The following is a 27,103-nucleotide window of genomic DNA, read 5'->3' as shown; positions in this document are numbered from 1 at the left end:
GTTATCTAGATTTTTCTAAAACCATTAAACCGGACTGCTGATTCCTTTCATTCTTATTGACAGACTGGCTTCCTGTGCGGTTTCATCCGCATGAAATTATAAAATAACTTTACTTTTGTATGTATTGAAATAACTCAAAAACTACTGGGTCGAATTTAAAAATTCTTTCACTGTTAAAAAGGTAAATTATCTGTGAGTAACATAGGCTATATTTCAATTTATTAATGTCGAGGAACTATTAATAAAAAGCGTATTTCTGAACGCCGGCGTTTAAGTCACTAAATTTTAACTTTTCTCGGCTTACGCAGCCTAAACCGTTAGAGGTATATAAAAATGATGTATGAAGGAATTGTACATATCAAAAAGTTCTACAGAAAAGTGTGCGATAGTTGTTTAAATTCTCAATTGCAAATGTCTAAATTACCGTTACCGTTATTCCTTAATGTTGGACTTAGTCACGGGAAATAAATTAATATGCAACCCAGGTCACAAGGAACTAAGAGAGTGCACACGATACAAAAATATCACGTAATTGTTAATCTCGCTTCGATTCTTAGCTTATATAGACACACTACTCGGTGTTTAGTTGTGCAACTAAACAGTTGGCTGCGAAACAATCGATCATAACAGTTGTGCGATTGATTGGTCAAGTATAACCTCGATAACTCAAACCTCGGTAACATAAAAACCTCTATAACTTCAAAAAATAATATGTTTCCTTCTCATCAGAGCCCAAAATCTCTATAACATAGACCCTTGATTTTAACTGACTGACTTTAACTTATCGAGGTTCTCCTGTATGTGAACTCTAAGCTATCGAGGTTTGTATTCCCGATTCAATAAAAAGTAGTTAAGAAACCAGTCTACAGTCCGGGATACGAAAATCTAGATTAGGTCAATACAACGACTTTTTATTCCTAGACACTTTATTGTGTATCCGGTTTGATTGACCGTTTAAAAACAGAATCGTTTTAAAATATACTAACAATAATTATTGCGTAGTGAAAAGATAGATGTAACTTACTAAAAATAGGTATGTATTCCCGTGTTTTCTTACTTTCAGATAAAAAAAAATAATTACCAAAAATTATCGAAATAGTTTCGTGAAAATTAAAAATCTATAATAATAAAAAAATGTATTAACTTTAAAAAATGTATAAAACAGAAGATTTTAGTATAAATGTGGAATAAAATGTTTATATATGTAATGGTATAAATATGACGATGACCTTAAAATAGGCGGAAAATCAATTTATTTAACGCAATGATATAAATAAAACGAATTAAATTGTACAATTAATTGGATAACAAGTTAAAACATAGTTTTCCTGTTACAATAATTAATGTATAACTGCAAACCTAATCAATAAATAGCATAAATATAAACTTACCAACTGTTACATTTACTTCGAGATAAAATTAATAACGATTTATTTATATTTACAAAATGAAACTCAATAACTGACATAAGTCAACCGAACTCAAAGACAGTTCATTGGCGACTGAACTGATAAAGACATCGCATCCAGAAATCCAGTCCATTTAAGTTGGAAATCTAGATTACTGGACAACGAACTCTGTTGAAGTTTATCGTTTTTATAACTGTTACAATAGCAATTAATTTATTTTCCTTCAATTAGTCATCTTCAGATTAATTCTATTAGTTCAAGCTAGTTTAAAACAAAACAGTTTTTGCTTATTTAATATATGAATTTATTTTACTAAAATTATAGACATTCGAAGACAATATTTTGCTTAAGAATAAAACATTAAAATTTTCAATTACTTTATTTTCTAATGGCAAAAGTAAATGTGGCAGTATGATTAAAGCCTTTTTCCGTTACGTCCATTGTCAATGTCAAAAAGAATTTGTTTTATTGTTTTCAATTTTCGCTGTATTTGTTATTATATCGTAATAACATTTATGTAATTATGTCTAACATTTGGAAGTTCTCATCATTATCTGAACCGTATATCGAAAAGTGGATACAAAAAACAAATACAATAGAAAACAATAATAAATGGAGTGAAAAATTCAAACATATCACTAAAAGTTATTTAGACGAACATAATGTTAAGAAAATAAATGAGGAGTTTGTTAGCGAAGTTATAATTGACGAGGAAATGGCTGTAGTCGAAAATACAATGGATAATTCCATATCAAAAGAGGAAGTTCAAACAAGAATTCACGACGAAAACTTTTGTAACCTAATGGACACTGAACCATTACTACGAATAGATTTTATGATAGAAAAATGTCTAGAAAGCCCTTATTTAATCACCGATTTAGCAGAACATCTTTCAACAAACAGTATAGAGAAAATATGCAATTATTTATTTACAGATAAAAATAACGCGAAATTCATTCCTTTATTTATAACAAACTTTTTCCCTACGTTTCTAAAACGTGATCAATCTTTGCTAGCTTTAGATTTACTAATAAAAGCTAATTTAACATATCCTGATGATTTTAAATCAGTTTTATTGGATTTAATTACAAATATTACAATAAAAGGTTGCATATTACAAGAATTAATGCAATCTTCACAAAAACTACACCAATTTTTCATATCTCTTTTATTGGAGACGAATATAACTACAGATGTATTCCAGCATCATTTAAATACGATAAATTTGGTATACAAAGATTATAAGAAAACGGAAAATCTACAAAACTTTATACAAAATTTGCTTATTGAAAATTCTACGCTTTGTGTCAATGACAAAAATTATGGTCGCTTGTTGTTGACTTTTTTACAAGCACAAAAGTCATTTGGTCTTACAAATAGTGTGATATTGGAAAAATTAGTAGAACAACACAAATCACCGTTTAAAAAGCCTTGTTTGTCTATTCTAAAGGAAATTAAATAAAAAATAGTTTTAAATATGTTTGTTTTTTTTATAACATAAGATGGCAAACGAACAGCGGCCACCTGAATCCTCCAAAATGGTGAAGCGACTGCCCATAGTCATCCACAATTGCAGATTTGTTGCTTACCCTTATCCGATAAAAGAGGAGACACACATAAAGAGGACATTTCCCCTTCCTATGCGTCTCCACCGTCAAATCCACTTTTCATTCCCATCCTCTCCTTATGTGAAAAGGGTGGTAAAGAGAAAGGGACTTAAATTAGGCCTCCGGCACCACACTCATCAGACTGTACACAGAATTGCTTCCATTTCACCCCTGTCTTCTGTGTGGTTGTGGTATTACACCGGGTATGCCCTGCAGTGCTAAGTTGTTAAAGCGGGCACTACCACTGTAAAATTGTTATTTACCTTTTGTTATAATCCAGCAATCTTTAGATCAGTTATTCTCAATCTTTTTTTGTAGTGGCACATATTCAAAATTTGGCGGCACACAAAGAAAAAGATAAAAATTATTTGCTTACACAACTAACTAACACACTGCATATATAGTTTATGACAAAAATATGCAAAATTTGGCGGCATATATAAGTGCCGCGGCACAGTGGTTGAGAACCTCTACTTTAGCATGTTTAAAAACTAGCTGTTGCTTGTGACTTTGTTCATGTGAAATTAATAATATAGCCTGTCACTCACTGACAAATAACCTTTTCAATGGTGAAAGAATTTTCTAAATCAGTCCCATAGTTTTTTAAGTTATTTCAATACATGCAAAATTACAAATCTTTCCTCTTTATAATATTAGTATACATATAGCCTATGTTACTCATCAATAACATAGCTTTTCAATGGTGAAAGAATTTTTGAAATTCACCCAGTAGTTTTTGAGTTCTTTCAATACAAATTTGTATGGGAAGGGTTGTACTAGGTAATTTAAAAAAAACGAATTCAGAGTACACTTTTATTAGTCTAAAAATTGCATTTTTGACGAAAAAGAAACAACAGTCAAGAGTAACAGATAGCTTACACCAGTTAGAATAAAAAAACTAATATTTTTCTATGATTTAGAAAAAAGATACACAGTAGAACCTCGATAAGTTAAAGTCCAAGGGAAACACAAAATACATAGTTATAGAGGTTTTAAGTTATCAAGGGTCTTTGTAGAGGTTTTGGGCTCTGTTGGGAAGGGAACATATTTTTTGAGGTTATACAGGTTTTTAAGTTACCGAGGTTTGAGTTATCGAGGTGCTACTGTACATTAACTAAAAAAACCTTAATAAAAATGTCTATATAAATATTTGAAAGCTATCGCGTAGTATAAAAATAAAATTTAATATCCTATATGTTCCAGACTATCCTCTACATGTATGACAATCAAGATCTGTACAGTTAAGGATACCAACATACATCTAAACTTTCACAGTTATTATATTAGTAAGGTTTACTATTTCTTGGTAACTATAATCTTACGCTCAGATGTAGTTTACAGTACCCAAATGGAATAAAAACCACGACCTTGTAATCAAAAAGCTGTTCCTTTAACTATTAAGCCTTTGGAGTTTTACAAAAAAATAGCGTAACAAATTTGAACAGTACTTTGTAGATATCGAAACACTGCTGTAAAAAAAGAAAAGTACTCTTTAAAAAAACGGATTTTTCATGTCTAGTATAACAAAAAAAATATTTTTCAGGCATAAGCGTGGCCCAAAAAATTATAATTTTAAGGCAAGAATTCTTTTTTTCTATAAGAGAAGGGTGCAAACGAGCGGAGGTATTCATAAATATCTATATATTAAGAAGAGTAAAGCTTAGTAAAGCAAAACAATACAGTTTTTGTTTCTAACTGGCGTAATATTAGACTAGTATAAATTTTTCGAATCACAGAATTGTAACCTGATTGGCCGATGATGCGAAAATTTTGAAAAAATGAAAAATCACAGACAAGAAAAAACCCAGTTAAAAAAAATACACAATTCGCTTAATTTCAAAACGTAATAAATATGCAAGTTAATTAACTATTTAAATAAAGTTAAAAAAATCCATGTGTCACGTGTCTTTTTGAAAAAGTAGACAGACAAAAAAAATGAGAAAAAAAATTTTCAAAATCCTCGCATCTTATTTTAGTCGTTTTTATAACTATTATGATCAACAATTTTTGGTTCTTTAACAATCAATCACAGAGTTTAGCTTAGCTGGTAAATAGTTTTTTTCTAAATTTCGGACGAAGTATGAAAAAATTTAAAAAAACACTAATTTTTACTTACAATTTTGTTATTACCTATTTTACAATATGCTTCATAACCATAAACTTGCGGCACACAATAAAAAAAAGGAACTGCTTGTCTTAGAATAAAAAAAAAACATTAAAAATGCATCTACAAAATTTTTTGTTCCTATTAAATTTTGATATTTTAAATACATATTGTAATTTACTATATTCTAAACTAAATCATTGAAAAGTTTTGGTTTTTTAATTGTTATGAGAGCGGGAAATTTGACAGTTCCTTATGTTGTTTTTACATTTTTTGTTTTTTTACAGTCTCAAATAAAGTTAATTCTTAAAAAAATGATACAAAACTCTAATTCTATGATTACAAAGGTTATACGAATAGATGATTATCCTAGCAATAGGCGGTTAAATATTTTTTTATAAAAGTAAAAAAATATGGTATACAATTTTGACATCGAGTATATTTTCGAATCAGATTTATGCTTATATCTATAATTATATTTGAAAATGAGATGCTTTTTTTAGTCTTCGGAAAAAAATTTTTGGAATCGTATAATTTCAGTCTTTCTGAAAAGATTTTTACATTTAGATTTATTTGAGATCTACAACTTAGCGGTTTTAGTTCATCTAAAAATACCAATACAAAAAAATATACAAAAAAGCAAAAAAAATAGCAATTTTTTTGGGATTTCAATATGTCCAATGAGATTTTTATTTCCCATTGTACCGATCTATAGAATCAATCGGTCAAATAGGAAAAAAATCCGTTAGGCCGGACGACCCAACGGGAAACATTTCTTCCTATAGCAAAATGCAGATCACATTTAAGTACAAAATTACATTCTCGACTTTAAAAGCAGATATATTAATATTAAAATTTACAACGACTAAAATCCATTTTCTAAACGGTTACTCCAAACTCTTTCATATACGCATACATTTTTTGTTACTTATGTGCTTACTTAGGATACTTATTTTTCTAATTAAATTGTAAAAAAGATCTAAAATCTCGGTAAAAACTATCTTCCAGTACTTTTATCGACAGCTTTCTCGACGCGGCAGTTTACGTTTGACTACATTAGTATAAAAATATAACCTATTCGAGAAATGTCAAATGTACATACATTTATGATTAAAATACATTTTATGATACAATATGCTTTAAGCTATGTAAAGTTTGGAATATACAAACACCCTGTCTAATACGACTTTAAGAGCCTATCCCACAACTGGCTGATAGAGGCTCAGATAGCTTAAACATGACGTCACTTATACAACGGGACAAAATCCGATATTTCCATCATATATTTCACACGTTCAATTCTTTTCACATAATTTAAAATTTGGTGGGACAGGTCGCTACACTTTTTATATTTTTTTTAAATTATACGAGTAATGGGGCAACCCTGAAAGCTTGATTTTTAAAAAATACATAACAATGATTTAAGCAGAGATTTTTTAAAATCAGATATACAAAAAAACATAGTAAAATATCGCTATATTAAAAAATCACAATAGCGCCATATTTAAAAATAAGTGTTAATTTTTAATTATAAAAAAAATTGCAAAATGTATATTTGTATCTATTTTTTTCTGTTTGAGATCTTTTAACAGTCCAAAATAAAATGATATTTTTGGTTGTTTAACAGAAAAGTTTAAAAAAAACTAATTTTATCACAATTACAAGATATACAAGATTTACAGGCAATATTTTGGTAATAAAGAAAAAATAGCACCTAATAGTTTACAAAATATAATCACAATATTGTATTTGGTCATTTTTTAGAACACAAAAAATGACATAAAATAAAAAATAACAGCATTTTTTTCTAATAAGCCTACCAAAATCATGCTAAAATACTTTGAGAACCGGCTCGTAGTATTTTTTTACTGTTTATTTAGAATTATTCGTTAAAAAAAAGTGTTAATTTAATTACAAAAGGCAAGATTTTAAAGAAAGATTTTAGGGTCAAAGGTACAAAAGTTAAAAATACAGTTATTTTTTGTGTTAATATGTTATCTATGCTATTAATAATAATATTTTAAAGTCTTGAAAAAGAAATGGTTAAAATTATTAACAAAAAAATAAAAAACCCTCTTTTTTTGTGGAGCGTTTTTTCCTAATAAATCTAGCATGCAATTACGGATAAAAAATTGGTGAATTTTGAATCCCACTATCCTAAAATCTAAACATTAAAATCACAGTTTACATTGCATTAAAATGTCTTTTTTTCTATGAAAAAAAAAAATCTTTCATTACTGTTATATAAAAAAATATATATTAGTAGAAAGAAATATAGACAGATAAGATATTAAAAATAGTAAAAAATAGTGTAAAGCTTTAAAAAAATTGTCAAAAAATCTTATAGTTTGAAAAAAATGTATGCAAAATAAACCTTTTTTAGTATTTTTTGATATGCATTAGCATGTGCATGCATGCATGCGTTTAATCTATAATCTCATTGAGTTTCTCTCGTTTTTCAATGTGATATTTCTCCGCACAATGTGTCATTAACACAGATTCACCAATAATATCATTTTCAAAACATAAAGAGCAAGCGTAGACAGCATTCCCGAAGCATACAATTTTATTATCATCTCGATACATTTTCATTGGGTTTAAAACTGTACTCGGTTGTATTTCCTTACCTTCGGCCATGCATTTTTTAATATAAGCAGTTTTATACTGAAAGTGTATTTTTTCACAATGATTTTGACCCAATATATGTTTTAATAAATCATTTTCATTATATTCAGTTGATTTGCAAGATTGACAAAAAAAAATTAATGTTTTCGTTTCATTATCATCGTTAAGATCACATTTTAATTGTATATTATGTACTTGGATGTAGAATGTGATGCGTTCGACTGCTGTTTTTTGTATAAATGTATTGTATACACTATCTTCGAAGCTATTGTAACTTATTATTTGATCTAATGACTCTGAGTATGTCGTTAAAGTAGATGTCTCTAAACTGAAGTTACCGAGAGACGATGTAATTGATTGGTTTGATCTATCATTATTTTTACTAATTAAACCTGAATCTGTGTGCGAAGATGTTTCGTGACAGGAACAGCTACATTTAGAAGATAGAGAGTCATCGGAATCACTTGAATTTGTTTCATTTAACTCCGGCGAGAATAAATTAATCATAGCTTCTCTTAAATCGGGGAAATCGTAATATTTCATCTTTTTCTTATTAACACATCTCTGTTTACCCTTATTACGTGGTGTATATTTTCTACATTTTTTAATTCTCGTATCTTTCTCGTAATCTTTTAGATATATGTTTATGAATTGTTCTATTGAATATTTGATTGATTCTAATTGTTTTTTTACTGATACTTTAGTGTTGCCGTCTTCTTCCATAATAACACTCCACGAGTCAGTCGGACTGGGTTTTCTTATCTCGGGGTTACCAGGATCAGTGTCAGGTAAAGTTCGATTAAAGATTTTAGAAACCTGTATATGAAATTGGAATTCATTTAGCATGTCTTTTAATAGATTTTCAACCTTTTCTAGTTTATTTTGATAATTGTATAGCAGTTTTATTCTTTCTATTTCATTTTTATCTGTTTCGATATCACCAAATGACTCAGGAGAGGTCGGTGGATGTTGGATCTCATCGCTGGATGATCCGCTCTCCATCGATTGTACTTTACGACACATTTTGATGGATTTCTTTTGATTACCGATAGATATATCACTGTCTGAATGATCGGAGAATGATTCAATATCGATATTCTCTTCTTCGAAAGGATTTGACCATTGGTCGTCAGATGTGCCATCGTAAATATCAAATTCCTTGTTAAAATCGAAACCTTTTAGTTTATTAGTGAATTCGGATGTAGCACACTCAAGGAGGATATGTTTAGGTGTGTTTTCAACGTTCGAATCGCAGCTTTCTTCTTGGTTTAATTTTTCACTTAACGATTGACTTGCTTTATTGATGTCTAGTTTTAATTTTTTACATCTTTTGTGTTTGTGCCTGATAGGATTATTAACATTTAGGGTAAGATCTGTGTCTGATAGTGAGGTTTTTTTAGCGTTGAATATTTTTACGGAATCAGGAATATTCAGACTAGAGCATTGACGGATTGTTGAATCAGGTTCCGTGGTCTGGTAATCGTTAAGGTCCATTTCATCGTAGGTGTTTTGTTTTTCTGTGTTTACACTTTCGTTTTCAATTTTTTTGAAGTAACTAATGTTTGTTAGCATTTTACGTAAAGAAAACGCCATTTTTTATTAGTTTTTTAACATTTTAAATATCAGTAACACTACTTATGTTAATATCACTTTTCACTGTTTATTAAACTAGTATCTGTGGACAATAAGTTACAAGTAAGACAAAGTTTGCGAAACAAAGAAAATTTTTATATAAGTTTTCTTACCAGTAATCATATTTTTTGTATCATGTAGGTAAACTTTTAACTAACACAAGCTAAAAACACTTATTATATAAAAACTACCCTCTAAAAGTTTATATAAAAATAATTTGAAATTCTCGACATATACTTGGTTTGACAATAAGCTGGAAAAGTTACGTATAAGTTAACAAAAATATATGATGTTAAGGAAACTATTGTTTCATATTGGAGTGAGCGGCGTTTTTTAAATTGTAGTGTTATAGTTCTTTCGCAAATTATTGCCAGTTACTTACTTTATTCGCAAATTGGTAGTTTGAACTAAATTTTTATTGATTTACTTTTCGCTTTTTTGTCGAACGTCACGAAATAAATCTTTTCATTAACAAAGTAACAAAGCTACTAAATGGTTTAGAAAATCTTACTAGTTTAATTTGTGGTTTTCCTAGATTTACTTTTGATTTTCAAACTTTCTTAGTATTAAGTAGTAAGTTTTTCAGGGATTATGGTAACATAAAATCTAGACACAAAGTCAATGACCTTTGCCCTCTAATGTCATAAGGTCGTTTACATCGGGAGATAAGACAAGTTTATCGATTTTTATATTGTAGCTTATTGTTTGGATGATTTAATAATCATACTAAAATTTTTTTTGCTTTGTTAATACATTGTGAAATAGCGTAACAAATATCAGTAAAGAGCAACTGTTGCAATTTTGTTTTAATTAAAATGTTTAAAGAAAAATAATTGATATGGCAACACAAGAAAACTCGCAGCTGTCACCGTCACAAATATCAACAAGTCAAAAAAATAACAACGCAACCTTTTGAAACTCATAATTTAATTCTTAATTAATTTTGGAATACTTTGCGTAATAAAATGAAGCCTTTAATAGATATTGACTCGTTACGCACCGAACATGAATCAGACGAACAATGGGAAGTACGTAAAAGTTTCATGTTAGAACACAAGGATAGTTTCGACGAAGCTGAACTTATTACTTTGGCCCAATTATTTACTAATATAGAGTTTTTAGGATGCAGGTAAGCATTAGATTTAATTTTATCTTACTAATGTTATAAATAGGACAATTTTTATGGAATTTACAAGACGTAGACGGAAGATTTATAAGAAAGGCATAGACGTAGAGGATAGTCTGGTCGGACATATAGGCTTTAGGCTCCTTTTTTATTTCAGGCAAATAGAGTCGCTGGCGAAATCTATTTATTTATAAACTTTACGTAATTCAAATAGAAAAACGATACATTGCAGTATGTCATATACGTAATTTTGTACTTATACGGTGTTTTCGTAGTTTCTAAACTTCTGTCACCAATCTTTTTAGATTGATCTTTGTTTCTGACTAAGGATATCCAGAACAGCTTAACAGATCTTACGGTTTGTAACAGATCTAGAACATTCTAGAACACAAGCCTCTACTTTAGCTTTTATTAATTCTGCGCGGAGACTCCAAAAGTAACAATTTTGAGGAAAAACAGTGGTAGTGCCCGCTTTAACATCTTAGCACTGCAGGGTACGCCCGGTGTAATACCACGACCACACAGAAGACAGGCATGAAATGGAAGCAATTCCATGTTTCGTCTGACGAGTGTGGTGACAGAGGCCTAATTTAAGTCCCTGTCTCTTCACCACCCTTTTCTTATACGGAGAGGATGGGAAGGGGAAGTAGAGGAGATGCATAGAAAGGGTCAGCGGTCGCTTCGACATTTTGGCGGATTCAGGTGGCCGCTTGACTGTGTGCCACCTTATGTTATAAAAAAAATGTATTTCGTATAACTCAAAAACTAATAAACCAATTTTTAAAATTCTTTCACCATTAAAAAACTACATTATTACTAAAAGGATATATTTATTACTAGATATTTTTATAATTTGTTTTATTTTAGATACCCACCTTTAACAATGAAGAGGGTAGCAAAATTAGCTGAAAAGGTGTCAAAGAAATACAAAGAGAGTAGACAGAACAAACTAAAAAGGACATTTGTACAAGCGAGTGATGCCGCAGAACAGAAAGCTAAAAGAACTTTCAAATGATTATTTAAAATATTTAGTACTAAAGAGAATATCAAAATTGGAATTAAGTTTTTAAGACATAATAAATAATTGTAACTAATTTGTATTTTTTTTTAGTTGTATATAATTTTTGTAGTGTCAGACTCAAAAACTACTGGGACAATAAATGGGAAAGTTTAGATTATGTTTGTATCCTATACTGAATGGATCTCAATGATTTTCATATATGTAGAGGATAGTCTGGAACACTTAAATTTATGTATTTTTGTTTTTTTTTTTTTTTTTAATTTGGATGGAGTTTTGGGTATAAGCACAAAATAAAGGTAAAAAAATACACATTATTTTTCTTTTACTTTTTATATTTGATTTCTTATAAACAATTATTTTCCAAACATCAAAATATCTATTGTTTACTTAGTTTAAGACAAAAATAAATACAATTTTTTACACTTTAGTTGTGCGCAGCCTTTTTTTACATTTCTATATTTTCTTATTTTACAATACTCAAGTATTTAATATTAATATGAAAATAAAAGATTTTTATGAAAGAGAAATTAAATGAAAAAATCAGTCGAGCTCTTTTTAGTTTATTTTTTTGTTTTAATAGGATTTTTTTAGGTTGATAATCATTTTTTTCACCTTAATGATAGATCGAAATAGTGTGAAAAATCAACATTAATAAAGATAGGGTCGATTTATTTTTTACAAATCAACAAAATAATGATTGGTTAAATTATTAAAATACGATTTCCAGTATTTATGCTATAATAGAATGCTTAGATAACTTAAACGTATATTTAGTTTAAATACCTATGTCTGATTAGCGACAAAAATTATCATTCTCAAAAAACTAAATGGTTTTTACAAAAAACTCAAAAACTACTTAATAGTTTTTAATTTAGGAAAAGTGGTACGACAGAGTAATCGATATATAGACTTAAAAGACCAATCGTATTGAGAATCTTCCTGAAATCGATTAAAAATTAGATTATATTATTCTATACTATTATAAAGAGGAAAGATTTGTATGAATTAGAATAACTCAAAAACTACTTTGCCGATTTCAAAAATTGCTTCATCATTAAAAAGCTAAGTTATCAAACATTGGCTATATTTTTTGATTTCACACGACATATATAACTAATTTTTTATATGAAACATGTTTTTACATGGAGAAAAAAGGCTGCGATTTTAAATAAATCAGTCTCTTGTACGTAATCCCCAAATAGAAGTCCGTCTAGCTCCAACTGTAGGGCGAGCTATCGCGCTGTGGAATAATTTTTTATTGAAACACTTCCTAAGAAAAATAGTAATAAATTGCATTTTTCATTTTATGGGCTTATTCAAAATAAATCTCAAACATAGCTTGATTTCTCGTAAAATCTGACAAATGAAATTTTAATGTAATTGAATAAGGATTTGCATTTTTGTATATATTGAAATAACTCAAAAACTACTGGGACAATTTTAAACATTCTTTAACTATTAAAAAGCTACGTTATTAGAGAACATAGGATATATTTTTAAATTTCACGTAGACGAGGTAGCGAGCAACAGCAAGTGTTATATTAAACTAGCTATTGTTACTGAATTCGTCCGCGTGAAATTAGAAAAAAAATATAGCCTATGTTACTCATTAATAACGTAGCTTTTTGGTGAAATAATTTATGAAATCGGACCAGTAGTTTTTAAGTTTTTTTTTTATAATTTCACTTATATTATAAATGTGAAAGTTTAGATGGATGTTTGTTAGTTTGTAGCCTAAACTGCTGAACGGATTTCGATGGAATTTGTCATAGATGTAGAGGATAGTCTGAAAGAGAACATAGCTTACTTACTATTAAATATAACGAAGAAAATTGTATATTACTAATAAACTCAAAAACTACTGGGACGATTTTAAAAATTCTTTCACTATTAAACAGCTACGTTATCAGTGAGTAACATAGGGTATATATTTAAATGGATAATCTGTCAGTTTACAATCTAACTTACCTGAACATAAACTGGTTTATTTGCATCCCGGGTAGAGCAGCGCGTAGAGCTGTTAACGACCCCGCTTGTAACATCCCCCATACTTCTAGATATTGTAATGACGACATACTACCTAATTTTCTGTAAATACATAATCTATCTTACTCTTTACTAATACTAACTTTTAGCTAGAATTAAAGAAAATTGATAGCCTATGTGTTCCAGACTATCCTCTACATCTATACCAAATTTCATCGAAATCCGTTCAGCAGTTTAGGCTACAAACTAACAAACATCCATCTAAACTTTCACATTTATAATATTAGTATGATAAATGCGAAACTTTAGATGGATGGACGCTTGTAAGTTTGTAGCCTAAACTGCTGAAAGTATTTCGATGAAATTAGCATAGATGTAGCGTTGTCTAAAAAAACATATAGGCTACTCGCTTTTTTTAAAATCATACGAAGACGGAGTCGCGAGCGGAAGCTAGTACTAATATAAGACAGAAAAGATTTGAGTTTTGGATTTTTGTATGCATTTGATTCACGTAAAAACTACTGGGACAATTTTCATATTTTTTTTACGCGTAGGAATTCGCGAAGAACAACTTGTCTATTTACAGTACTTTACTATTTGCAGTAATTTTATAAAGAGGAAAGATTTATATTTTGTTGTGTTGAAATAACTCAAAAACTACTGGGCTGATTTCAAAAATTCTTTCATCATTAGAAAGGTAATTTATTTTATTACTACTATTGTTTAGGAACCATTTAAAAACCAGTGCACTAACTACCGGACTGAGGAAATTGGAAACTTGCATCTGATTTCTGTTATTACGTAGATCACTGAGAGTTTAAAAAAGGGGCAAACGTAAGGTGTCATAAAAGTGTCAGCAGTGTCATAAAGGTGTCATAAATGTCAAATGTGTCATATATCAATGATACTTACGTGAGCACATGCGGAGGCAACAAATAGCATCTGCTGAGCGCGACATGTTCCAAACAAGACAAATTCAGCACTGACTTGACAGCAATCGCTGACAACACTGAACAATCTGACAGATCTAATTCTAGTAATCTAGGACATCTTTCTACTAATTGTTGGACCACTGAAAATAAATATATACCAGTTGAATTTAAAGAAAAAAAGGTAGTTATCTATGTTTGGCCTTTTATTCAATCATACTAATATAAATGCGAAAGTTTAGATGTATGTTTGTTAGTTTGCAGCCTAAACTGCTGAACGGATTTCGATGAAATTTGGTATAGATGTATAGTCTGGAAGAACATATAGGCTACTTGGGTTTTTTTAATCCACGCGGACGGAGTCGTCTTAAACAGTAGTAAAACTGTTCAGTAATAGGCAATATGCATATGACGCCAAATTGTACCCAAAAAACAGTCCTGCAAAGATTTTTCTGAATATAATGTGATTTAGTGGCAAAATTTAATCATTAAAAAGTGTCTTTTTTCAAATTCATTGCTAAGTTCTAAAACGCACACTATTGCTCGAAGCAAGTGGCTTATCTAATATGGCGTCGCTGTGTTGACAATACACAGTTCATTTACGTTACTTTATATAGAAATACAATCTTGAAGTATTTTACTGTAAAAAAATAATGTATAGAATTATTAATTACCACTTATTTGTACCAGGAATAATAAAAATTAATCGATATTTGACTTTTTGACCTTGAGAAACTTTGTTGTGTTTTACGTCGAAGTGACATCTGAGCGTATGTTATGAATGGAATAGACATTTGACGTCAATTGTCTCATGACAACTCCGATCGCGTTTTAGTCGCTCGAAAATGGTCGTAATTTTATTTTATTATTTTTAGCTCAATGGTTGAATTTTTTCGCGTCAATTTTTTGTGGTTATTTTATAACAAGTAGAATCGTTTTAAAAAAGAAAAAAAAATACATATTCCCTATTACTAAACAGTTATTTTTTGCGTTAATAATATTGCTTCTTCTAAACACAATTATAGTTACAGCATTTACTGAACAGTTTTACTACGATTCAGTATTTTCTGAACATTGAATTCCACTTACTATCGTTAGTCATTATCCTCGCCCCGCCAACGTTCAACCTCTGCAGTTTCTGGGGTAGACAGGTGACCAGTACTTGCAATGCCTCCTGGTTCAAATTACACCAAGATATGTTCAGTGACAGCAGACTGGAAATATAAAATAAATCTATACTGATAGAATAGAGAGGAAATATTTGTATGTATTGAAATAACTCAAAAACTACTGGGCTAAATTCAAAAATGATTGAGTGAAATCAATAATATAGCCTATGTTACTCGCATAGGCTATATTATTTTTAAATCGACGCAAACGAACTCGCGAGCAACAACTAGTAAAATAAGAGGAAATATTCGTATTATTATGTTTTTTCATGTATTGAAATAACTCAAAAACTACTGGGACGATTTGAAAAAATCTTTCACAATTAAAAAGCTACATTATCACTGAGTAACATAGGCTATATTATTATTTTCTATTTCACTGACAATAGCTTTTTAATAGTGAAATTATTTTTTTTAACCCAGTAGTTTTTGAGTTATTTTATTTTTTGATTTTATATTTAACGCGGATGAAGTCAGTAGCAACAACAAGTATATAAGACACAAACTTACCTAACACAACCTTTTAATATTTCTTCCAATCCTTCAGCTGTAATACCTTTGGCCATTGTCAGATTTAATGTTTCTAAATTCTTACATTTACCTATAAAAATAATTCAAATGCAGGTTTTTTTTGCCCAACTAAAAGGGCAATTTCCTTTACAATTTTAAAGGGAAAAAGAATCATGTTATATATTATTTACCTTATATACCTATTTCTAATGATAGATATTCACAAAATATAACAAAGTTGGTTTTAGTAGACCGGTCTTTTGGTCTTCTACATTACTGAGAAAACTTTTTTTATCATACTATTATAAATGCGAAAGTTTAGATGGATGGATGGATGTTTGTTAGAGTTTGTAGCCTAAACGGTTGAATGGATTTCGATAAAATTTGGTATGGATATAGAGGATAGTTAGGAAGAACACATAGACACTCGGTTTTGTTTTTTTTTTAATACACGCGGACGGAGTCGCGGGCGAAAGCTAGTTAATAACTAAATAATAAAGTATTTTATTTATGATGCGGTTGGTTTTTTTATTTGTCTTTTTTGTGTTTAATTTTTTTAGAATAAACCTTTTGGTCTACTCAAGTGATAAGATCACAAAACACTTAATTTTAGTTGGACACTTTTTTTTTAAATAATGAAATTCATCTTTTTTCATTTTTTTAACTTCAGTATACCGGTCCTTTGGTCTACTAAAATATCTTAGTAAATAATAAGTATTTTAACTCGACTATCTCATAGTTTTTTTGTTTATTTTCCATATAAAATATACATTTTATTATTATCATTAGTAGACCGGTCTTTCGGTCTACTGAAATGTTACCTCATTAAATACTTTAACATCGATTGTCTTATAGTTTTTTAATTAATTATATGTATGAAACATACATTATGTATTTTTAGTAGACCGGTCTTTTGGTCTACTGGTCTTATTCTAGTATAAATATTGGATAACTCACCAATAATAGTACATGTACTGTCGTTTATTTGAACACTCTCCAAGCTGAGTTTCCTCAGAGAAGTACATCTTTCCAGTAGACTGTCCAAGGTCTTTTGGTCTACTGAACACATGCTTAGGTCTAGATATTGTATTCTAGATTGTGTGACCGCAGTTGTGGGATGCCATTCACCTATCTGGTGATAGAATAGACTTTAAATAAAGGTCTAATACTAAGATTTATTTAAAAATATCAATTTTAGTCTTAAATCTAGTTAATAGTTTAACAGTGGTAGTGCCCGCTTTAACATCTTAGCACTGCAGGGCACGCCCCCAGTAATACCACGACCACACAGAAGACAGGCGTGAAGTGGAAGCCATTCCGTGTACAGTCTGATGAGTGTGGTGCCGGAGGCCTAATTTAAGTCCCTTTCTCTTTACCACTCTTTTCTTATAAGGAGAGGATGGGAAGGGGAAGTGGATTTAACGGTGGAGGAGATGCAAAGGAAGGAGCAATGTCCTCTTTATGTGCGTCTCCTCCTCCGTCGGATAAAGGTAGGCAACGCATCTGCGATTGCGGATGTCTATGGGCAGCGGTCACTTCGCCATATTGTCGGATTCAGGTGGCCGCTTGCTCGTTTGCCACCTTATGTTATAAAAAAAATAATAATAGTGAATTGAAAACATTGTTTCGGCAGAAAACCAAATATAAACCAATAATACACTTAAATTCACGATTATTTATTGAAATCGAGTATTTTTTTGGTAGTATTTCAAGGATGTTATAATTTATGTTAAACTAGCTTTCGCCCGCGACTCTACGTGGAATTAAAAAAACAAAAATAAGTAACCCATGTGTTCTTTCAGACTATCCTCTATGTCTATATCAAATTTCGTCGAAATCCGTGCAGCAGTTTAGGCTACAAACTAACAAACATCCATCTAAACATTCGCTATAATATTAGTAATATTTTGGTTAACGAGTGTTCAATTTTAGAGTAAGTGTGTTTTAAAGTTATTTTTTATTTCTTATAAGAATTTTTAAACTGAGTTTTATCGATACAAATTGTATAGTTACAATGAAAATTCACTAACAATTTAGTTTATGCACAGAAGAAAATTACGGTTAAATTTTGTGAGAAATCGAAATAAAGGTCGATACAAGGTTTTTAGCCAAAACTAAGGCCAAAATGGAATCCGAAAATTCGGCCATTGACTAGTATATAATACTAATATTACAAAAGCGAAAGTTGGATGAATCTATGGATGGATGGATGTTTGTTTCTTAAACTGAACGGATCTCGATTGTCATACATTTAGAAGAAAATCTAGAACACATAGGAAACTTTTGAGTTTTAATTCCATGTGGAGTCGCAGGCAAAAGCTAGTTTTTAAAGAAATGTTATTGATATTTTACTTACCTCAGTACTAGCCAGTCTTATTATAATAGGTTTCCTAGCTAGGACTCTCCCTAGGGCGTCTTTAGAGAGCACTTTATTGCCTAGATCTAGACGTTGCCATAAACTTTCGTCACAGGCTAATCTATACCATCTGGAAATACAAAAAGAGTTATTTTTATGCTATTATAAAGAAGGATTGTATTTTTGTGATTTGAAACAACTCAAAAACTACTGGGACAATATTAAAAATTCTTTCAGCATTTAAAGCTTCGTTATTGCTAAATAGGCAGTATTTTTAGATTCACATCGACGAAGTCGCTAGCAAAAACCATATTAAGTGCAGAATTATTCATAAATATACAGTAATTGTCGCAAACTTCCGTAACAAAGTGTGTTTACGTTTTATTAGTACTTGTTACGTTTACTTGTACGTTTTATTAGTACTAGTACTATTAGTACTGCTCGCGACTTCGTCCACTATGTTACACAGCAATAGATTTTTTGAAAGATTTGAAATTGCCCCAGTAGTTTTTGAGTTATTTCAATACGTACAAAAATACAAATATTTCGTCTTTATAATAGTATAGACGAACTATCGTACACAAACTTTGATAGCGCTTTGGACCACCCGTTACGCCATTTTGACAGCGCAGAATTAAAAAAAAAGTAGCCTATAATATGCGGGTCTATGTCAGCTACCCTTCAGTGAAAGTCCGGTCAAAATCTGCCCAGAGGTTTCGGAGATTAATCGGAACTAACGCGGCTTGCGGACAGACAGACAGACAAAATTTTTTAATGCGATTTTCGTTGTCAGCAACGCAAATAAATCATCCCGAAATTTGAAATATTTCTTTTGATATTACAGACACTCCAATTTTATCTATACTATTATAATAAAGCGTAAACACACTTCTTTGTTGCCTAAGATGTCAGCCATTACACCATATTTTCGAATAATTCTTTTTTTTAAAAAAAAGCCCTACACTTACGTCACGCTTTATGCTATATATTTTCACGCTATTAAACTTAGAGGGTAAATATTTTGGATATAAACCCTAATGTGAAAAGAGACCATATGTTGTTACAAATAAGATTGCCAAAGTTTGTCATGTTATTTTGATATTTGAAATTGATAATTTGACAAATGTCAACAATAAAATATAATTTTCATAATTTCAAACGGATAAACCCGCACGGGAACAGCTAGTTTATAATATTAGTAAGAAATAAGAACTTACCTTTTACAAACCAACATACAATGAGCTAAAGTTCTTTTTGGCAACCACTTAAATACACTCAGAATCATCTCATCGGATAATATAGAGAAAGTGTCGATTCCTGTTGGTTCTGATTTCGTTCTTCTATTAATTACTTCTTCCATACCTAGAGCTGAAAGGAGTTTTATATAAGAATTCGTTAAAATGGCGAAACCACTACCCACACAAATGCTGCAAACTGACATACATTAAGAGGATATTTCCTCTTCCCATATTTTAAATTCACTTTCCCTTAAAAGGAGTAAAGTGACCAAAATTAAACATTCGGTTATAGTTTTTTTATATAAAAACCATCTTCGCTAAAATGGCGAAACCACTACCCACACAAAAGCTGCAATTAACTGATATATACATAAAGAGGATATTTTCCCCTTTCTATATTTTAAATTCAATTTCCCTTAATAGGAAAAATGATGTAAAGCGACCAAAATTTAGGTTTTAGTTTAAAATGTAACATTCTTCAACATAGAATTAAAAAAGTAATAAAAAAATCCTGTCATTCAGTAATAACATTTCTAATAGTGAAAGAATTATTAAAATCAGTTCAATAGTTTTTAAGCTTATTAGATACTAGATAAAAAAAAAACATTAATAATATAGCCTATGTTACTAACAGATAAATTACCTTTCTAACGGTGAAAGAATTTTTAAAATCGCCCCAGTAGTTTTTGAGTCTATTCATTACAAAGTTTTCCTCTTTCCAATACAGTAAAACCTCGATAAGTTAAAGTCCAAGGGAAACACAAAATATAAGTTATAGAGGTTTTAAGTTATCAAGGGTCTTTGTAGAGGTTTTGGGCTCTGATGGGAAGGGAACATATTTTTTGTAGTTATAGAGGTTTTTATGTCATTGATGTTCTACATGAGCGTCGGTGGCTCAGTGTTAGCACTTGACTTGTAATCTACAGGTCTTGGGTTCAAATCCTGTACCTGTGATTTTCGATTTTTCGAATTTTCATATGTACATAATTTACCCGACGTTCTTACGGTGAAGGAAAACATCGTGCAACCTGCACATATCGGAGAAGAAATTCAAAGATATGTGTGAAGTCAACCCGCAGTGCAGCGTGTTTGACTATGTCCTAGTCACCCTAATTTAGGGTAGGCTCCGAGCCCCTCGGTGGGGACGTATAGTGAGCTGGTGATGATGATGATGTTCTTCTGCATATAAAAAAAACTTACATGTAAAACTCTTCTTTCCTGTAGACGTATTTGCAACAAACTCCGAATCTTGTGGTTGGTATTGAGTTATTTGAGCTAACGGGGTTTCTTCTTCTATTAAATAGTTTGATATTAACGTGGTTTCTAAATCTTGTTTAGCTGAAATTGGAATTAAAATGACATAAATATGAACTTGCTAGTTACTGGTACAAAACGAATCCATTGAATAAGAACCCATTGTAAAACGAATCCATTGTAAAAAAGAATCCACTGTACAAAATGAATCCATTGAATAAGAACCCATTGCAAAAAGGAATCCATTGTAAAAATGAATTCATAGTAAAAACGAATCCATTATAAAACGAATCTATTGGAAAAACGAATTCATTGTAAAAACGAATCCATTGAATAAGAACCCATTGCAAAAAGGAATCCATTGTAAAAATGAATTCATAGTAAAAACGAATCCAATAAAAAAACGAATCTATTGGAAAAACGAATTCATTATAAAAACGAATCCATTGTACAACATGAATCCATTGTACAAAACGTTTACTAGCTGTTGCTCGCAACATCGCCCGCGTTAAATATAAAAATTTGAAACAAAGCCTATGTCACTCATTAAACATAGCTTTTAATTGGTAAAAGAATTTTTGAAATTGTCCCAAGTAGTTTTTGAGTCCCAATACATACAAAAATACATATCTTCCCTCTTTAATAAATAAAATAAAAAAAATAATAAAAACACTATTTATTGACCAAAAAGAAAATTAAAGGAACATAACTTACAATTATTAATGAAATAAAAATAAAAATACAAACTCTTGGTCAAAAGGAAAAGGCTCAGCTGATGCGGCCTCCAGCTTGTCACTGAAGGCCGCGCTGGTTTTCAGCCTGCCCTAAACTACTATAACATGGTTCAGTTTATAATACAGGGGGCAGTTGAGATATAATTTATAGTATAGAAAAAATATTGACTCACTCTTATCCGGACTCCAGGGACTTTTGGCTTTAGAAGGTCCAGGACTTGCGCAGGGCTTCTTAACCTTAGGGCTCTTAGGACTAAATCTCCTCGGAGAGATACTATTGATATTTGGGTTGACATTTTCTATATCATGTTTCCGTTTTAAATTAGGCTTGTGCTGTAATCAAAGTAATATAGAGTAACTAGCTGTTGCCCGCGACATCGTCGGCCAGGTATCCCTGGTTTAGTCCCTAGTTTAATTGGTATGGGCGTCGCCAAGAGGGGGAGACCTAGAGGTGAAAATCTTACTTATATTATAAACTAGCTGTTTTCCACGACTTCATCCGCGTGGTATTAGAAAACATACGAACTATATAAATAACAAAAAGCTACGTATCCCGGGAACCGGACATTTCTCGCGGATGAAGCTTATCCCATGTGTACTCCACACTTTGTTTTATATCTGTGCTAAATTTCAATAAGATATGTTGATCCGTTGCAGAATGATAGAGTAATTAAAAAATTAAATTAATCAATACCTCGGGAACCGTAACTATTCTAGGGATAAAAAGTAGCCTATGTGTTCTTCCAGACTGCTCTAAACCTGTGCCAAATTTCATAGAGATCCGTTCAGCCGTTTAAACTACAGACGCTAACAAACATCCATCCATCTAAACTCTTGCGTTTATAATATTAGTTTGAAGTATGGTAATAATCTTACTAATATTATAAATGCAAAAGTTTAGATGGATGGATGTTTGTTAGCGTTTGTAATTTAAACGGCTGAACGAATCTCGATGAAATTTGGCACAGGTTTAGAGCATAGTCTGGAAGAACACGTAGGCTACTCACTTTTGTTTTTATTTAATTCCACGCGGACGGAGTCGCGGGCGAAAGTTAGTAAAGTAATAATAATAATTATTATTTAACCTATTTAGAATATTACAACACTTACAAATACTAGAAAAACACTGAAAATAACAAATTTAAATAAAAATTCACCAAATAAAAGTTAAAATACTAGTAACAATTTCGCATTTATTTATCAGTAAGAATGTGTGTTTGTAGCCTAAACTGCTGAACGGATTCCAATGAAATTTGGCATAGATGTAGAAGATATCTGGAAGAACACATAGGCTACTCAGTTTTTTTATTAACTCCACTCAGACAGAGTCGTAGGCTAAGGCTAGTAGAAAGAATACTTACAGTCACATGTGTGATTTCACATGTGTTCTCCGCCTCATCCTGTTCTAACAAACTTACTCCCATCTCTTGTAGCACCTGGAAATAAACAAATAAACTTTTTAATAGAAAATATCTTACTAATATTATAAATATCTTACTAATATCATAAATATCTTACTAATATTATAAATATGATGTCACTATCCCACATGACGAGAATCTCGTGAAAGCCGAAAATGAAAAACTATTAAAATATTTGGATTTGGCTTACGAGATTACCGCCATGTGGCGTATGAAATCGACTACCATTATTCCGATAGTCGTTTCGGTACACGGGCTGATAGCGAAGAGCTTCGACCAACACCTCAAGAAGCTCTCGCTAGACAGAAGGCGGTTATTTTAGAAACCGCACGAATAGTGAGGAGGTTCCTGTCTTTGCAGCCCTGACCACTGGTTGCTTGAGTCATTGGATTCCGCAACCGGTGGACTTCTATTTTTTTATATAATATGGTTTATAATGGTTTTTTTTTTAATAAAATATCATGTGAAATATGTTACATATAAAAATAAGAAAATAAAGATATGAGAAATTATAAATATCTTACTAATATTATAAATGCGAAAGTTTAGATGGATGGATGGATGTTTGTTAGCGTTTGTAGCCCAAACGGCTGAACGGATCTCCATGTAATTTGGCACAGGTTTAGAGCATAGTCTGGAAGAACACATAGGCTACTTTTTATCCCGGGAATAGTTACGGTTCCCGTGGGATTCATTAATTTAATTTTTTAATGTTTACTCGATCATTCCGCAACGGTTCAACATATCTTATTGAAATTTGTCACAGATATAAAACAAAGTGTGGAGTACACATGGGATGAGGTTCATCCCCGAGAAATGTCCAGTTCCCGGGATACGTAGCTTTTTGTTATTTATATAGCTCGTATGTTTTCTAATACCACGCGGACGAAGTCGCGGGCAACAGCTCGTTATATATAAATATAATAAAAACTTTAGGTGTCTTCACATAAGTAGCTGTGCTCACAACTTAGTGTAGAATTAAAAGAATACTAAGCAGCATTTTTCTAGATTTTTGTATATCTATGACAAATATGTGACTGGTTGTGTTAACAATCAGCATCTCCCCCATCTTACCCTACTCTCGTAGGGCGCACCGGGTCGTTAAATAACTCTATCATCCATCATCTCAGTCACTTCCTATCACCTTTCACACAATACTCTTTCTGTCTACCTCTACCGATGTACCTCCAGACTCCTAACATTAGTTGTGTTAACAATATAGGGGCTGTCAACTGGAATAAGTGTTTTATTGATGAAAGAAATTTTGGTGACTGCCCAGTAGTTTCGAATTAATAAATACAATAATAATTATTATCATTATAAATAATAATAAATACAAAAATACAAAACTTTTCTCTCTTGCTAGGATAGATAATCTTAATAAAAAAAAACTCTTTTCCACTAAACACTACACATTACACACAAACACCTAACATACATAGCTCTAATTTCTTCTTTATTTTAACTAAGTAATAAATATCTGTTTGTTTTTAAGTTTGTAAGATTCACATTGGTCTTTGGGGCGGGGCCTGGTGATCCATTACACAGGGACCACCCTAGTTTGGACACCAGTCCCCTGCACGAGGGGAAATTAATAAACTATTTTTATTTTTATTGTATGGACATACAAACATCCATAAAAACTAACGAGATTCATAAAAATCTATAGAGTAGGCATAATTGATAATTCACTTGAAACATTTTCCAAATCTTACTAACTATTGACAGTTCCTCAAAACATGTCAATAAATTATATTTAAATTGTCAATAGGTTTAAAAATAATTTTATAACAAAACTAGCTGTTGCTCGCGACTTCGCCGGCGTGAAATAAAAAAAAATATAGCCTTTGTTACTCACAGATAAATTACCTTTGTAATGGTGAAATTTTTAAAATCGGCCTAGTAGTTTGTGAGTTATTTCAATACATACAAAAATACAAATCTTTCCTATAATACTAGCTTTCGCCCGCGACTATGTCCGTTGATGAATAAAAAAAAACAAATAGCCTGTGTTCTTCCAGATTATCCTCTACATCTACACCAAATTTCATCGAGATCCGTTCAGCTGTTTAGGCTACAAATTAACAAACATCCATCTAAACTTTCACATTTATAATATTAGAATGAAGTATATTTAGATAAATTATTAGTAATGTAATCATTGTATTTTCAAAATCAGCAAAATTCAATGACAAATCATCATTTAACATGAAAATGCAAGTAAGGAATAACAATTTGTGTCAATAAATTTTGCTGACATATTTGGTGTAAAACTGCAAATGTAAAAACATACATATATTTTTGACTACCCTCATTTTTAAATTAATAGCATATCTAAGACTGCAAGAATGTATGATGAAGAAAGTATGGATGGATTGTGTGAAAGAGGATATGCTTAAGAATTAGTGGCTTCAGATATGGCTGATAGAGATGTATGGAAGAGCACATACTGTGCCAACCCTCCGTAACAGATAATGTGTAAGACTGCATTAAACATTTCTTTAAAATTGCTTTCATGCACAAAGGTTTGCCATCCCTGGTTTAGTCCCTAGTTTAGGAAGTATAGGCATCGCATAGGGGGAGACCTAGAGGTGAAAATCTTACTAATATTATAAACTATCTGTTGCCCACGACTTCGTCCGTGTGGTAGTAGAAAGCATATGAATTATATAAATAACAAAAAGCTACGCATCTCTCGGGAACCAGACATTTCTCGGGGATGAACCTTATCCCATTTGTACTCCACACTTTGTTTTATATCTGTGACAAATCTCAATAAGATATGTTGAACTGTTGCAGAATGATCGAATAAACATTCAAATTTCATCGAGATCCCTTCAGTCGTTAAGGCTAGAAACTCTAACAAACATCCATCCATCTAAACTTTCACTTTTATAATATTTATATGATGTAAAATTTTAGATGGATGGATGTTTGTTAGAATGTATAAAATAGAAATGGTTTAACAAATCTCATTATAATTTATCACAAATATAGAACAATCTGGAATAACTCATAGACTACTTAAAGTTCTTTTTTAATTCTGCACAGATTATGTCAAGGGCCAAAAATAATTTACACATGTAACTGGAATGATACAACTAAACAATTTCCAATCATTCTCAGAGTTGTTTTGGTTACTAAGAAATCTAACTTAAGTAATGCATTGATTGTTGTAGTTAGAATTTTAGTATTTTTTATTATATTGTGTTTTATAAGATATTTTTACGTTACAATACTGATATGAGACTTTAGAAGTCATATTACGTTTTAGTTCATAGAAAACTGATTAAAACATGCCCCTTAGAACTTCGTTAACATTCTGTTTCAAAAACGATGTTTTCTTGATTTTTACTTGATAAACAAGATTATATTACATTTACTACAATTCTTGCTTTAATATAGTACAAAGTTGAATTATATTGGTATATTAAGTTAAAATCATAAAAACGTAACATAACTTCGTAGGTCGTATTCGCGGGAAATAAACGATTAAGTACCTCCTGATCCGTTTTTATATTCATCAGGCTCCAAGTCTTACGTGCAGAGTTATCCAAACGCAACTTCTTCCTGTAAAATACAGTAATTGTACCGTTATGGAGGTAAAAAAATGATTTAGAGTAAAATTGACACGTTAATTGGCGCCATTTGACTTTGGCGCTTAAAATCAGCTGTCATATGTAAGTAACTTTATACAGAAAAGTTGAAATAAACCCACTTACCTAGGACTATTTACTTCATCGAGAGTTGATGATGTTTTAATATCATCATCTAAATTATTGATATTCATCTCGGAGTTATTGTAATTTTATTAATTACGGAGCGGTTACTGCAAGAACGTCATCACAAAATTGCAAAGAAAAATAGAACAAGAGGAATAGACAATGTGATTTAATTTTGACAATTTGACATTGAAAAAAAATAGAGAAATTGTGTTGCCTTACTAACGAAAAGATGAAAAATAAAAATATTGTGTGATTTT

At 30.9% G+C, this 27,103-nt stretch overlaps 3 protein-coding genes across 3 annotated transcripts; 1 reads left to right on the top strand and 2 right to left on the bottom strand.

Annotated features, from left to right (window-relative positions):
• Nucleotides 1-7,436: 7,436 nt before the first annotated feature.
• On the bottom strand, nt 7,437-9,632 carry LOC106102994. Its single transcript, XM_013282621.1, has 2 exons — nt 9,491-9,632; nt 7,437-9,420 (listed from the first exon to the last, which is right to left on the bottom strand). Exon 2 carries the CDS (start codon nt 9,336-9,338, stop codon nt 7,545-7,547), a length of 1,794 nt encoding a protein of 597 aa, XP_013138075.1. The 5' UTR covers nt 9,339-9,420; nt 9,491-9,632; the 3' UTR covers nt 7,437-7,544.
• A 589-nt stretch (nt 9,633-10,221) lies between these two features.
• LOC106103006 lies at nt 10,222-11,597 on the top strand. Its single transcript, XM_013282635.1, has 2 exons — nt 10,222-10,506; nt 11,371-11,597. The coding sequence occupies exons 1-2, from the start codon at nt 10,343-10,345 to the stop codon at nt 11,516-11,518; spliced, it is 312 nt and encodes a 103-aa protein (XP_013138089.1). The 5' UTR covers nt 10,222-10,342; the 3' UTR covers nt 11,519-11,597.
• A 994-nt stretch (nt 11,598-12,591) lies between these two features.
• On the bottom strand, nt 12,592-27,019 carry LOC106103001 (S-phase kinase-associated protein 2-like). Its single transcript, XM_013282629.1, has 13 exons — nt 26,844-27,019; nt 26,622-26,691; nt 23,062-23,136; nt 21,874-22,033; nt 20,913-21,050; nt 19,692-19,842; nt 18,475-18,604; nt 17,076-17,250; nt 16,119-16,209; nt 15,529-15,653; nt 14,423-14,582; nt 13,493-13,612; nt 12,592-12,764 (listed from the first exon to the last, which is right to left on the bottom strand). The coding sequence occupies exons 1-13, from the start codon at nt 26,909-26,911 to the stop codon at nt 12,698-12,700; spliced, it is 1,530 nt and encodes a 509-aa protein (XP_013138083.1). The 5' UTR covers nt 26,912-27,019; the 3' UTR covers nt 12,592-12,697.
• Between the last annotated feature and the right edge of the window lie 84 nt (nt 27,020-27,103).

The sequence above is a fragment of the Papilio polytes genome, unplaced genomic scaffold (assembly GCF_000836215.1).
Source record: "Papilio polytes unplaced genomic scaffold, Ppol_1.0 DF823879.1, whole genome shotgun sequence".
Classification (NCBI taxonomy): domain Eukaryota; kingdom Metazoa; phylum Arthropoda; class Insecta; order Lepidoptera; family Papilionidae; genus Papilio; species Papilio polytes.
The sequence above is the reverse complement of the archived record's forward strand: the minus strand, read 5'-3'. Positions and strand labels throughout refer to the sequence as shown.